The following is a 16,132-nucleotide window of genomic DNA, read 5'->3' as shown; positions in this document are numbered from 1 at the left end:
TTTATTATTAGTTTGCATTGCCAAAGATGTATTATTATGTTGGTGCATGCATAAGAACCCACATATTTTTTGATCTGTTTGGAATGTATACATATTACAACGGGCTTACCAGCTTAGCTGAGTGTTGCACATAAATATATATAGGTTTGATGAAAGCGAATATGCTAAACGTGAAACAATTTGGAAAACGAATGGAATGGTTCGACAATTATTCGTGTAGTTAAAAGATTATGTGGTTCAAAAGTTAATTTACTATCCAACATGACACCTGCATATTTTACTGTCGCAGTTATTTTATTAATTGAACAAGAATGAGCTATAATATTAAAACCATCTATTGACGGTTGGAAGTTTTTTTAATTGAGAAAATCATGTAGCTAGCTTTATTAGTATTTAAGCTAAGGAGATTGGCTTGAAGCCAGTTAGAAATTTTGTTAACACCAATTTGAGCATTTACAAAGGCTTCGTCCCAACTCTCTCCCCAGAACACGCAAGGCGTATCGTTGGCGAATGCAATTATGCGGCCATTGTATACTGACATATTACATAACTGGTTGATGTAAACTAAGAAGAGAGTTGGGCCAATTACACTTCCTTGAGGAACGCCATCGATAACATCACGAGGCTACTCGTGATTTCTTCAATACGAACACACTGAGTTCTCCCCTTTAAATAATTCTAACGAGTGACCACGTACTCCTAGCTGTTCGAGCTAAAAGCTCAGTTGAAACCGTGTCGAATGCTTTGGCATAATCTAAGAAAATTGTAAAACATTTTTATCCTGCGTCGAAATTCACTACCACAGTGTTTGTCAGCTCAAAGACTGCGTCGGTAGTAGATCGTGTTTTTCTAAAACCGAATTGATTATTCTGTAAACTTCACTAGGGTCAGTTTCCAAAACGCCAAGCTATGAAGAAGAAGACAACGTTTCTATCCGAGGGCATGTTGGGTATATTGACTGAATTATTGAAATAGCCATGTATTTTCCTATATTCGCGAAGTAATAATTCATAGAATCAACTGCGGGGTGTAAGGGGCATTGGATAATAATTTATTACTGGTGTTTGATTTGGATTTAAAGTTTGTGATCCAACGGCCAGGGGTTATTCATTGTTAATAGGCTTCTTTCTACGTGGTTCTAAAGTGACCGTGCAAGAATGTTTATCTATAATTTTTGTAAGCTTATATACTAGCATTGCAGCAGACTCGTTCGAGTCATTTGATGTCGGGACTGGCGCAAGGTCTTGACTTGTTTTAGGTCTGATGAGATATCATGTTAGTCCATTTTTGTTGCTTTATGTTTTGATGTGTTTTTGTTAATGTGACATCTGAGATCGATAGACAACATCACTCTGTCTGTAATGGTCTCTCAAACCATTTTTATAAAAATAATGTTGTACAAGTGAGGGTGGTTTTTACTAATACATGATCCAGATTCCAGACACTATGGATGTCTAGAAGCTATGGTATGGGCTGGAAGCAGTCTATGGGCGGAAGCAACGTATAGATATTTTTCATAGAACTATTAGGTACTACGTAGTATAAACATAATATTTCCATGTTTAAATCATTAGACGAAACATTTTAATGTCAACTTAAGAAAAAACATTTTTTTTTATAATTTGCCAAGATTATATTTCACATTACTCGCGTTGGCTGTAAGTGTGTACCTTTGCCTTTCCTTGAAGTACTAATAAAACCACTCGCCACAGATAAGTATGTATATATACTATACATTTGCCGCCCATATAAGCGGTAACTCGAAAACTTAATTTGGCTGTTTTATTTAAAATTACCAATTCGTAGAAGACATATTGTATGCGACGTTTTTGAATCATTCATTCATTGTGTTGTTCGCCTGCAGCTCACAGAATAAAACTGATTTTCAAAAAAAATATTTCCAGACCAAGAAGTTTGCTGACGTGATAATCCCGCGCGGAGCAGACAATATAGGTAAGAAAAACATCTTTATTATCTTTTTAAATTCTTATTTCTGTTCGGAAACCCATAGATAGTTATCTAACTATTATGAGTTATCTTAAGTGTTTTCTCCGCTAAGATTTGTTAGTGTACATGCAGTATGTACTTACGTAAAGCCCAACCGCATGGCTAATAATAATAATAGTCTTTATTCAAAGGTATAAACCCAATACAACGTATTTAAATTAAAAAATAAATAAAGTAAAAATTAATAATTAAATATTGCCTAAGTGGCTAAGCCGTGTAGCCGTTTAGTTAGGGGTTATAAGCGTCGTCCACCGAACTCTGAACGAGAGAACTGATCCTCGTTCCAGAGTTTGGCGTGTGAACATGTCTTGAGAATGCCTCGTGCAGGTAGGGTTGCCAACTATACTGTTTTCAACAGTATTATACTGTTTTTCACAGAATTATACTTTTTACTGTTGAACAAAAATAAAGTATACATAATACTGTTTTCAGCATGCAAACACATTATGTGTTATACTTACTCGCTCACACTTTGTTTTATTTGGTCAGAGGGCGTTCACTGCTGCACAGCGTGAGCGAAGCCACAAACAAATCACACCGAGTTTCTAAACGAATCTGTCAATGTCAAATATTCAAGACTATCAGTGACAGACATGCGAGTGTATGCGTTCTCGTTCTCATTCTCAGGACATATAACCTTTTTTTACGTGGACCGTGAATTACCTCATTTATTTTAATTTTAGTTATAATTGTGGTGAGGCGTATGAAGTTTTAAAACAAGATTAAATTAGTAAGTAGTGCGAGAAGTTTAAAAAATATGTATTTAAAACAATAAATAAATAAAATACTGTTTATTTTTCTAAAATACTGTTTAATATTCTTCACAGACCTGAATATACTTTATTTCTTGCAAAAAAAGTTGGCAACCCTACGTGCAGGCGAAACACGTGTCGAATTTATTTAAGCAGAATGTTACGTTGCCGATTTAAGGCCGGACCGCATTAGAGCGGCGCTGAAACGTTTATTACTGCAGTAAGCGGCAGCTCGCGTCATTTCTATATCAGTTCGCGTCCGAGCAACGTTACAAGATAAGCGATAGTGACAAGGAATTGATCGTTATTTCTTTGTTTCGTGCAGAAGAACGAATTATGGAAGAGAAAAAAAATAAGAAAAATTGATTGCTGACATATCAAGATCACGTTATCAAGAAGGCAAATATCACTATTTGTTTTCTCGCTAAGATTAAGAAGTTAATGACTCTGCACGATTTGACACTTACTTCAGAATGTCGAAGACAAAATTCTATGAACTTAACAATAATTAACAGTACGCATACTGAAGCGATGCGCCGATTGATGTGTCGCACTGAGCGTCTCGGGTCTGCGCATCAAAATATTCACTCAATGGAAATTTTGCCGTGACGCGCATCCACGCTCTAGTTATAACGCTATAATATTTCGACACTGTGCCGCGCTGTACCGTGCTGCGCAACGCCGCTGTAATGAGTTCCGACCTTTACCCGGTCGTTCGGTCAGGTAACTTTGAGCCATGTGGGTGGGCTTTAGGTGCATTCTGAATGTAGACTAACAAATCTTAGCGGAATTGACATTAATAACCTACAACATTTAGATATTTACATTGTATTCTATGCCTTACACTGCAAATGGTGTATTTGATGTTTGTGTTAGTTTTCTTGCGTTACTTCAGCTTACTATGTAGCGGTTTGTCTTTTACAATCTGTTCAATCGTGCAAAACCAGACAGAGCTTTGGTCAGTTCCAACTCTTTTTATACCTCTTGTAAGTATTTATTTGGTGTTATGCTCTGTATTTTATTGTAGTATTATATCAACCGGTTTGTTTGGGTTTATAAATATGTTACTATTTGTGTATAAGTACCCAACGGTTACCGGCAAGCCTGGATTAGAGAGAAAAGAGTTTATTATGAAATATGTATATTTAAGGTAAGTATTACAAGTGTATTCATAGCCACTGCAATAAGCGCGTGTTCCGTCATTTCGTTCTTTGCGTGTTCATTTCCATTATCGAGGGCTACTTTTAATTTTTTACCTTTATTATTGATAATCAGATTTAAAAAATGTCAGACAGTAATTATCGTTATAGAGATATTACTAACACAACTTAGTTGTTTCATATGGTAACTCTCAAGTCGGCATTATGCAGGATTAGTTTTATTTTTATTCCATGTCAGGACTCTATATTAGATAGGGTTATGGTTGTAAATTACAATACCCATTCATATATTTATTTTTCCTCTTTTATAAATAAAAATGTCATTGTAATGTAGATTCAGTAGACGTTAGGGTAAACGGCCCAGATACCGACTTCTAAACAATGGAAATGTACAGTTGCGACACAACTTCTTGCAGCGGCTATGTTGTCATGTAGCTGCTTCACTAAGCGCGTTCTCCGTTGTTGCAGTGGCTATTGATCTTATCGTGCATCATATTTGGGACATTATGTATAAGAAGGGACCAAAGATTGTGAACGGATGCAACGGGCACGCCGAAGATGAACCGAACGAGCGCCGGATGTCGGGAAGTTCCGAAGACACCCTTAGTCGATGAGTATTTATTGTGTCAGCGTCAAACTTGTGGATAGAACTGAAAGCCCGAAGCTTACGCGAATACGGTGTAGTATTATAATTCAAAGTAAATAATCTCAATATCGTGGGCATATACTGCACACGCAAAACTTAACTATCTTAGAATTCCTTTAAGCTCTGTTCAAACTGAAGCGATTGACGCGTTTTAGTGCAATTCGCTCGCTCGCTTAGTCTCTCAAACTGACGCGACTTCCCGCGTGTCATTTTTGGTTCTTAGTGGAGAAACGTCATGCATTGTGAGATCAAACAATCCCGCCGGGCGTCCCGCTCTTCTGTCGCTTTAACTTGAGCGTCTACTCGCGTCAATTTGAACACGTCCATACAAGTTAGCTGACACAATCGGCGCGAGCGACTTTCGTCTCGCGTGTTATTCGCCTCAGTTTGAACAGAGCATTACTTCGCGATTCACTTTTAATTATTGCAATTAGTTGCGCTGAATATATATTAATGGAATTCAAAGAAGATAAAGCTATACACAATAAATCTAATTTACAAAATTACAAATTATATGTACCGTTATTACAAATTGTAAGTACCGTTATTACACGTTTTTTAAAATTACAAATATATTATGGTAGTTATACCGTTTCACAGAGCTAATAGCTAATTTTGGAATATAATTAATTTGAAAGTAGATTTAATGGAGATAAATATTAATTACATTTAGCAAGTTTACAGGTCCACGTGTTTGTTGCTGACTCATTGTTTTCTAATAAGTACACGTTTATTTTGACTGTATATAAGGGTCGGTTTGGTTTTAAAATATTGGTGAAAACATATTTTATATGCGTTACATTTATAAACAAATTACATCTGTTCTACGTAGATATTACAAAAAACAAAAAACTAGTTAGCTAAATTAGTTATTTTACGACTAATGTTTATACGAAGTCTTATCGTACAGCCAGAATAAACGTGTATTAATTATATGATTTTAGAAGTAAGGGAAATATTCCTTTTGTACTTATAAAAATATGAAATTCCTACTTATAATTTTTAATTATCAATTATATCGAGGACTTAAATGTATTTCAATGCAGAAATGTACGAAGCAAATTCAAAATTCTGATGGCGTAGGTACTTGTATAAAATAAACTTCCGCTTGTATTTCTTCTACCTTCCTCGATTAAGAACATTTATTGAAGTAGGCGTTACTTTGCGGAAATCCATAATTATACAAATGATTTGAGTTTTCTTTAGTGTTAATTCCGCCAATATTTGTCTTTAAACAATTCGACACGTGTTTCGCCGCTACACGAGACATCCTCAGGACACGTGACTCGTGCCAGATTTTGGCGAGACAACACATCCTGAGGATGCCTCGTGTAGAGGCGAAACACGTGTCTAATTGTTTAAAGACAAATATTGGCGGAATTAACACTAAAGAAAACTCAAATCATTTGTTTTCCTCGATTAAGTATAGATATCTATATATTAATATGTTAATTACCCAATGATACAATATTATTAATGATGGATAAAAACAAATTCGATTCCACTGAATTTTGCTATGCTCTTTTAACTAAGCAGCAATGCTACATTTCTGTCCAACATAATAAAAATGAAGTACATAATTATGTATGTATTTAAAAGGCATTTAGTGGTGTTCAGAGTGCTTTTAGTTAAGAACTCAAATGTAATAGCTGGTAGTTTTCTGTAGTTTTTTTCATTTATGTATAATATTCCACCACCAGTGATGAGGCCTTGTATTAGGTACTTATTTTTATTTTTTAGTCGTACCATGCAATATGATAAAATTTAACTATCACATGTGTGGATCTGTAAATGTTAATGATCTAATATATGTTAATAATGATCTTACCGCCGTACTCAAAGTCGTTTAAGGAATACTTAAATAGCTACTTAGTATATAAATATAGCATCGAAAATGTTCATTCCTATTGTCTAAGGATTACTGTATTGGCCAAAGGAATACTTAACTTTAGGTATCGCTGACCTATTCTTAAATGGTTACGGAAGGCTTTTGACATGTAAATTTTGAGATTAACGTGTCTATTTCTGTAATAATAAATGCAACATTATTATTATTAATATAATTTAATTTAAACAAATAATTAGTGATTAGACAATAAATACATTTCAGTTTTAAAATTTATTGATAGTACATTCATTTTCTTCTTTTTGATAGTACACGAAATGATAATCACAGTTGAAGACACTGACATGACATGAATGGACTTCGAATATTGTCAGAGTAAAAAATAACCAGTCAGATTATTTTGTTCGTTGTTTTCAGACAATTATGGAGTTTCCTTTTCCTTCCCTGGAGCTTCCAACTCAATATATTTGGAAAACAAAACTTAAAAAAAATCTAAAATAGTAAATTTATTGAAGTAGGCGTTACTTTGCAGAAATCCATAATTACACAAATGATTTGAGTTAGATCTCGTGCCAGATTTTGGCGAGACAACACGTCCTGAGGATGCCTCGTGTAGAGGCGAAACACGTGTCGAATTGTTTAAAGACAAATATTGGCGGAATTAACACTATAGAAAACTCAAATCATTTGTATATCTAAAATAGTCTTTATGAATAAATTTATGTGCTAAGAAAATAATTATAAATTTTACTGTTATCGCAAACAATTTATCGATATATTGTCGATAGTTAAAGTTCCGCTTTATGCTTACTTAAATGTTTCCTTAACTAAGGTAACCAAAAAAGGACGACTGTAGGATAGATCTCTCCTTAGTAGATAGATGGATACTACTTAGTTAAGTATTCTTTATCACTAAGAGAAAGAACGACTATGAGCGCGGCGGATAGTATTTAATTAAAATTGACTGTATGGTTCCGTAACTGGAGACATTTACCCTACCTAAAATACTGCCCCATTGAGAAGTATACTTTAAGATATTCGTTAATATGTTGCCTAAGGCCGGGTTCACATAAAGCAAACGCATAATTAACGCACATTTGAGGCCAATTAACGACTTTAAAGATTTTATGGTGCGTTTGTTAACTAAATTGTTAATTTTCATAAAATTATAAATCATAATTTTTTATTATAATTTCGTAAAGTTGTTTGTAATAATATTATAATAGTATCATTTAACTTTTGTCTTATTTTGATTAAGTTTGATTAAAATCCATATAAGTAGGTACCATAAGTTTTTCTTTGTTTTCACTTAATTTTTTTTAAGAGTTGTAATCCAGATAGGAAATTTAACAATGAATGTTTATATAATTAATGTTAAGGTCAGCCTGCACCAATTCCTAACTGCCTATAATAAAAACTAAATAACTAACCTATGTTTGAAAAGTAACGTTATATTGATCGATAAAGTATATGACAGGCCTTTTAAATTACGTTTCGTTTATTTATTTCCACAGCATGTATTAATAATATTCATGTTTATTTTATTCTGCATTTATAATATATTTATACATTCTTGAAATATGAAACAAATGACCTTTTCGAATGACGAATTAATGATGATATCATGTCCAAAACCCATAAACAACGTTCCAATTACATTTGTAACAATATAATTATGTATAGTCTTAAATTAAGGATTGGTCTCCGCTGCGCTCCAACTAGATACCGCACTACCTAAGAACAATAGCTTTTTTATGGCAACTATTAGACGCTTGTGTGCGTGGCATCTTGACATCTGTCAACTTTTCTAACATACGCTTCGTGTTATTTTACATTGAAATTAATAAAATACAAAATACTTACTGATGTTATGTGATCCCAGTGTCTTTCTTATTTCTTGTAGTATTATTTTTACAAAGTTTAACTGAGCATATGGCTCTTCAACGTCACAAATTGTTCGACATTGGCTCGAGCACGCCCCAGTATTAGTTGCCCCACTTTGCGACTACGCCGGCGGTATCTAGTTCGAGCACAGCGGAGACCAATCCTTAATCTAAGTGTATAGTATTTAGAAAACCTCGAATTAAGTTTGGTGTTAGTTTTGACAACGAACTGTACTGATTTATAGGGCTGGTTTTAATGAAATAAATTGCATTTTATTTAAATTGATTACTGTACTTGATACATGTAGAGACTGTATTCTTGCACCCTGTTATTGCTTATAATTTATATTAGAGACGCATCTATACAGATAGAAAAATTGGTGTGAATTTTTTGCCTCAAAATTGGTTAAGACGTATGTTGAATTGTTTTATATATTACTAGTTGACCCGAAAGACGTTGTTCTGTACGTAATAAATAAAATACTGTTTTTTTTTTTATGAATTTGTCAAAATATTTCATAACATCAAGATTTATTGCGTAAAATATGCTCCCTGTTGTTATAATCAAATTGTTTCACAGCGGAACTGTCAAACCGTGCGTATACAAAATAAATATTGGAAATAAACATAATTATGGGTCCTAAATCGAAATAAACACTATCCTATATCTCAAGTTGGACTAAACTGCACTCCATGATGTAATAACCATAAAAATCCGTTGTTACTTTTAATATAATTGCCAGTGTCTAAGAAACTTAACTTACAAGACTTAATTGAAATCTATCCAGTACTTTTTTCGTGATGCGCGCACAAATGAAAACATCTATCATTTTATTTATATAAATAAATGCGATTTAATTCGTTAATCTTACATTTAATATTACAATACATCTTATATCATTTATACATCTAGATAGACTATGACAGCTGCTGTAAAAACATCGAATAAAATTCAGTTTAGAACTGACATCTATTTTGACCAATGTACGCACACTAACACAAAGTGTCATACAAATCGCGAGTGTAATACGTAACTTGTCACGCACACTAAACTAATATAATTAGAGACTATCGAGACGTATAAATTATCTAAACATTACATATTTTATAGCAAATATTTTGACAGTTAATAATTAGTACTAATACATAAAGAGCTTCTTTCAGTGTCAAATACGAATTCATTACAAATGTGTCATATAACTTTAACATAACAAGCCGCCATCTTGTATTATGCGATATAATTGACAGGTCGCTGATTATCTTGTGACACACCCCCACTGACCACTAATATATACCACTGGACTAGCGGCTGTCAAAGTGCTTTTGTGCCTGTTTGATTTTCACCATTTTGGCGCTATTGGCCATGTAGCGAGAGTCTGCGGTACTAAAACTAGTGATGAAAACCTCAGCAAACATCGCTAGATGGTGGGAAACTATTTAGAAAAAAAAAGGTGTTCTTTATTACGTTGATCCTTGAACTATAAATAACACGGAAACAGAAACGAAATGAATACAAAATGCAAAAATACTTCGGAGTATTGTACGTTCCTTCGCAGCCATTTGTATTATACGTCAAAATTAGTTCTCTGGACGCTCGCGAGTGGCGCTTCAAATCGGCACAAATAATTTGCTGTCAATCATATGGAATAGCCTGTCCAGTGGTATTTATACAGGTCGGGGCACACCCCAGAATGGATAAGAGAATCGAAATGTTTTATATGAAATTATAACTATAAATCATTGACGTGCTATAAATAGCTAGATCAGTTGCGTATTAAAAGTCGTCAAAATATGTTGGAACTGCCGCGGAGTGGTTTATTTTACGTACCTATACATTAACGTTATGTATGTTTAAGTAAGTATATTGTATTAAATATATCGTTTTCTTGTACCCATACTACAGTCTATGCCTAATTTGGGGCAAGATAATTTGTGTAAAAGTGTGTCAATATTATAAAAAAAAGAACTATGCTATAAATAATTGCGAAGTAAAGTTATTCCAAGTTTAAGACTTTTTCGGCCTTACAAATAAAATTGGCATAAAGTTATAACTAAGCATAAACCAAGAATATGTTAAATGTTTACAAATAGACATTTTGCTTACGAATGGTTTGTTCGGACGTATAACGTTTCCCGCGTTTGTTTGCAAGGTAGCTTGTCATTCGGTAAACTTCAGAATTATCATTGTATTGACAGTGTTGTCAACGATTTTGTAAACATTTTGCATTTTCTTTGTTTATCATCAGTTACTTTATACCAAGTTTATTTGTGAGGCCGCTAGTCTTTATCTTACCTTTGCTACTACAGAATAACATGACAGCGAGAAGTAATTTTAAACTTGGAGTACCTTTACATTGCGTTTATTAATGAGACAGCAATACATTCACTTATACACATAACATTAAAATTCAAATTAACACCTTATTACGTGGCAGTAATGTTCAAAGTCATTGTATAAAACTCTGCCTCATAGACGCGTAGGCAGAGTTTGGCTTCAGACAACTTTTGAGCGTATTTGTGACTCTTGTTGTTTATTTTACGTCAATGCTATAAAGTTTGTTTTATTTTATTGTTTCACTTGTCTGAAGGTTTTAAATGCCAGTGGTCTTTGTATTCTAGAAGGTTTTTTTTTATAATTGACTACATATTATTCATAAGTAATTAAAGCCTTGTGTTATTTTACTCTCGGATAATTTATACGTATAGATAGAATGTGACAGCTGTGAAAACTTCAAAAAAAATTGATAACCTCCATTTTAAGCAATGCACGCACACTAACACAAAGTGTATAAATCGCGAGTGTAAGACGTAGCTTGTCACGCACACTAAAGTAATAAACCTGGAGTGTTTTCATCGGTTATCTAGCAGCAAGAGTCTCTATCTAGACGTATAAAGTATCTGTGAATTTACTTTATAAGAAATGAAATATTCGACCGGTGTAACATTCTATTCGCCTGTAGAATTCTTGCATGTATGTTAGGTGTGTATAAATATTATTTGATTTCCCAAGAACTTATATGTAGTAAAGAGAGATTGTTATCCTTTTTTACATCTTATAACAATACAAATTTAATTTGTACCAAAATTTATGAACGATGCGTGACTTTTTCCGTCTGAGCGCTCATAGCAACAGTCCGAGTGACACACCGAACGTAAATCTTGATATTATGTCTTGTTCAACTCTCAGGTTGTCGCTCTCGATAGGTGCGGGTTGGAGGCCCGCATCGTTAAAAACTTTGGTACAAATTTAATCACAGGAGTGACTGATATCACTTAAAAATAAAACTGATCTTATATCTAACAAACTAGTATTTTTATGATGGACAATTGGAAAGACACAATATTATTATTTTTAGCCGAATGCTAAAGCTCATGATTACAAAAAAATTTAGAAAAACAATTGAGCCGTTGAGCAAAGATTTTGTATTTTCTGCTTTCATTCCAAAATATAAATGGGAAAGGTTGCAATGGTATTTTCTGGGCTAGAGGTCCTTTGAGATAGAATACGATTCAGATTATATTGCCATTGATGCCCCAGATTATCTGGACATCTCGTTTCATACCTTTTTGCACAAGCAACAAGCAAAAATCAAAAACAGCGCTAAAACTTTTCTAAAAGGCCGGAAACGTTCCTGTGATTCCTCGGGTGTTGTTTTTTTACCAGTAGGAGGCTCCTTTGCACAGGATGCCGTCTAGATTATGGGTACCACAACGGCGCCTATTTCTGCCGTGAAACAGTGATATGTTAACGTTATTGTTACGGTCTGAAGGGCGCTGTACCTAGTGAATTACTGGGCAAACGAGACTTAACATCTTATGTCTCAAGGTGACGAGCGCAATTGTAGTGCCGCTCAGAATATTTGAATGGCATTTCATTGTAATGGACAGGGTTTATCAATTACCATCAGCTGAACGTCCTGTTCGTCTCGTCCCTTATTTCAAGGTCTCAGGACCCAAAGGCTCGTTTCCATAAAAAATACCTTTAAAGGCTTTTAAGAAATATGAATATATTCTATATAGATAACAAAACCATGGGGTTTTTTAATTTTATAAATTTGCTATAAATACATATTAGTGTTCTGTCGATACAACAGTGTTCATACATGCAAGTATCTATGCACAAAATGTTATTATTTAAGTTAATGTTCTAGTTTAATGGATTATTTTGTAATTTTAGCGCTTAAGTTAAATATATAAATGTTTGCAAGACAGTGTGCATTTTCCTTTACAAACCGAATCTTTGATGAAAAATTACAACTTCCAAAAATCCACTACAAAAAGTACAATTTTGTATATTGTGTTCAAATAAATGTCCCCTTAAGTACTACCCTTTTTACAATTTTAAGTTTATGGTTTGCAATAGAAAGAATGAAAGAAAAACATTTATTTCACAAAACACTCACAGGATATACTTAATATAAAAAGATAAAAGTACAAAACAAACCAAAAAAGAACGTATTTAAATAGTAATAGGTTTAATATTGGAGAGTTCCTGTGCAGTGCAGGAAATGTGTCACCGACTCAGGATTATCTGTGACACGGCCGTGGCTATGACACAGCACTGATTTTCAGCGGTGCCCGTTTAACTTAAAAGTAGTTTAGTAACTTTTAGTAAAATTTTATTATTTTGAGATATTTAAAAAACTATAATCTATTAATAATAGCTACTGCCCGTTACATAATCCACTTGGACGCTATAACGAGCTAAATATCTGCATCTATCGAGATAATATGTAGCTTATATGTTGTCCCGATCTATATTTAGTATTCATGTAAAGTTCAATAGATTTTTCGTTTGACCACAGACAAAAATTGTAAACTCAGCAAGTTATCTTTTAAAGAATATTCAATGTACAATGAACTTTGCTACGATTTTATTTACAGATAAATTTAATAAATTAAAAAAAAAATTAAGGCCTCTCTTATGTTTCTCATCACCTCGAGAATGGGTGTGGTTCAATTTAGTAACTTCAGGTCATGACCACACAACAGTGAAGAGATAATTATCGAGAGTAATACAGAAAAATTGATTTTTTAAGATCTGGAACCATATAGATAATAGAGTTATAATATGATAATAATATAAGTTATATGGTTTAAGGGTGTTTTGGATCATCTGAAGTTTACCATTGTCCAAAACAGCGGTTTTCACTATATTACAAGAACTTATTATCATCAGCCAGTCATAAAATGAAGTCTCTATATCTAGTTGAGTAATACTCAAAATATCCCATTGATGTACTTTAAACACTAGACTCACAATCGCCGTTTAAAAGGTCGTCAAACGTGTCCGAGCGGCGTCGTATATACGTCTACATTAACTTACACATTAAAACATTCATTAAAATTAACACCTTATTTCGTAGCAATAATGTTTAAAGTCTTTTGTATACGCTCATTAGAGTTTGATTGTTGTGCGAAAGAGAAGGAATGTCACAATTTTGTTAATTGCATGTTTGTTTGGATGTGGAGTTATTTGGACAGTCTTTCACTGAACACTTTTTCATTGCGTGGCGTTGTATTCAAAGCGCAGTCGAAACAACTGAACGAAAACTCTACCTAATAGATGTGTAGGCAGAGTTTTGCTTCAGACAATTTTGGAGTGTGATTGTGAGTCTAGTCATTTATTGTACGTCAATGCAAAAACCCTATTATTTCTAGTTCCAAAAATAGAATTTATGTCAAAATCAACCTCTGCAACCCATAAAATAACTACAAAGATTAATAACTAGTAAAATTTCTAAAATATAACAAAACAATTTCCTTTTTTATTGAATGAAATAATATAATATAGTTATTTATCAAAATAAATATATTTAAATTAATATTCGCAGTGGGGTTCGATCCGGGTACCGCAGGCTCCACGCCAGTTAAGTCTCCATTGTTATCTTAGACCAAACTACGTTGCAGTATGCTAGTTGAAATTACTTAGTAGGATTAGCTGTCACAAGCCAAGATGGAGTAATGTTATTTAACACAACACTTTTATCTTTAGAAACGTAGATTAACACAAACGTTCTTACAAATATACTTGGTATAAAGTAATACGTGATAATAAGCCAAGAATATGTGAAATAGTCATTATGCTTACGATTGGTTTATTCGGACGTATCTATAACGTTTCCCGCGTTTATTTGCAAGGTTGCTTGACATTCAGAAAACTTCAGATTTATCAATGTATTGACAGTGTTGTCAGTGACAAAGTCATAATTTTGCCGTAAATCTATTGTAGAACTTTTTAGATGATAATCTATTACCCAGTTTGAGGGACAAATCGAGACTCGTATATTTTGCCCTAAATTTAACAGATTTCGAAAGGTAATTATTTTATTCGACCCATCGATTGAGATTTGTTATAGTAATTGAATTAATTATCTTATTTATGAGAACAATTCTAGTCATATTTTAAAGTGCATCCCAAAAATCGGTCAAATATTGTTCAACAATGTTGGGTCTTACTAGGAGCACAGATGAATTCTCCATCTAGGTTACTATGTATCTACTTGTATCTCTTTGTTCTCATTACATTCATACTCTGTGGTGTCGAAGATAATTTAGATAAGTATTTATTATCCTGAGTATTAACTGGCTATCATATTCCATGTTTATAGAAGTAAATTTATTAAGACATACTTTTGTTTTAATTCAATCTATTTCGTACTTCATTCATACCTATCACCTTAGATCATTTATAATTCACGCACACTAACACAATGTCATACAAATCGCGATTGTAAGACGTAGCTTGTCACGAACACTAAAGTATTATCCCTGGCGTGTTTTTATCGGTTGTCTAACAGCCAATGACTATTTAGATATATTAATTATCTAAGCCTATCATCACCTTTCATATACGTTAATTATAGACCGAATTGGGTTTCTCTTTGCTAGCTTTGTTTAACTATAAAAAGTCAAAACTGGTCACAGTCATTCAAATATGGATTCTTGTTTGCTTAGAGATTATCAATAAATAATAGGATAAATTACCACTATCTTGAACCGTAAGTCATACGTTTATTATATAGTATTTTCGTAATAATTTAATTTATACGTCTAGATAGGGCCTTTTGCTGTTCGGCAACGCATGAAAACAGGCTACGTTTATTACTTGTGTGCGTGACAAGGTACGTCTCACGCTCGTGGCACGTATGCTACTTTGTAGTCTGTGCGCATTGCTGAAAATAGAGGTTTACAGTTCCGCGCTATTTTTTCGACGTGTTCATAGCGTTCACATTATATCTTGACGTATAAAGTATCTAAGGGGCTAGGTTACGATTTTATTACATATAGTGGGTCGTTCTTTATTTCGCCACTAATTACATCGGATAGTCAGATATATATCGTAAATAGTCCATCATTTGTAGCTTAGTTGGATGTTACGCTAAAATTTGAGCTATGTTTATATTCAATTTATTTAGGAGTAAAATAAAACTTGGCACTCGTGTTGATTTTTCTGTCTGTAGCCGTGTAAAACTCATTTCGCTATTTTGACTAAACAAGATGGCCGACAAAGCCACAGATGTTTTGTCAACCTCAATTTTCCACGAAAATGTTAAATGATTTCTATTAAAAAACAAACCTTATGTATACAATATAGTATACGTATAATATGTAAGTATAAATACACATTATATACTTTGTTGTATTTTATGAACATGTATTTTTGTAGTTGTTAAATCCTATTTTTTTATCTCCTATTTTTTTATCCTCTTTTGTGCGTAAGTACCTATATCTAACCACGGACGAGTAAAAAAAGCAAGTGAAGCACCGTTATGCTAGTGTGTGTGCGGTTACGGGGGATACTAGTTACACAATTTTTTCTCCCTTACATTATCATA

At 33.4% G+C, this 16,132-nt stretch overlaps 2 protein-coding genes across 3 annotated transcripts in view; both read left to right on the top strand.

Moving 5' to 3' along the window:
• LOC126964694 (40S ribosomal protein S23) overlaps positions 1–10,105 on the top strand; it is a 119,960-nt gene extending 109,855 nt beyond the window's left edge. Inside the window, exon 5 of the mRNA XM_050807976.1 lies at positions 10,096–10,105. The gene's annotated coding sequence lies outside the window, so the exon portion shown is untranslated. The remainder of the gene's footprint in view (positions 1–10,095) is intronic.
• Positions 1–16,132, top strand: part of LOC126964679 (uridine-cytidine kinase) — a 32,715-nt gene that overhangs the window by 9,812 nt on the left and 6,771 nt on the right. Inside the window, exons 5-6 of one of the 2 annotated variants that reach the window (XM_050807942.1) lie at positions 1,905–1,953; positions 4,388–10,089. In XM_050807942.1, the coding sequence (XP_050663899.1) occupies positions 1,905–1,953; positions 4,388–4,533 (195 nt within the window). In that variant the 3' untranslated portion in view covers positions 4,534–10,089. Of the gene's footprint in view, positions 1–1,904; positions 1,954–4,387; positions 10,090–16,132 lie in introns of those variants that run through there. The other variant, XM_050807944.1, reaches the window with a different exon arrangement.

Source organism: Leptidea sinapis, chromosome 5 (genome assembly GCF_905404315.1).
Source record: "Leptidea sinapis chromosome 5, ilLepSina1.1, whole genome shotgun sequence".
Lineage (NCBI taxonomy): Eukaryota > Metazoa > Arthropoda > Insecta > Lepidoptera > Pieridae > Leptidea > Leptidea sinapis.
Note: the sequence above shows the minus strand (reverse complement) of the source record. Positions and strands in the feature narration are given on the sequence as shown.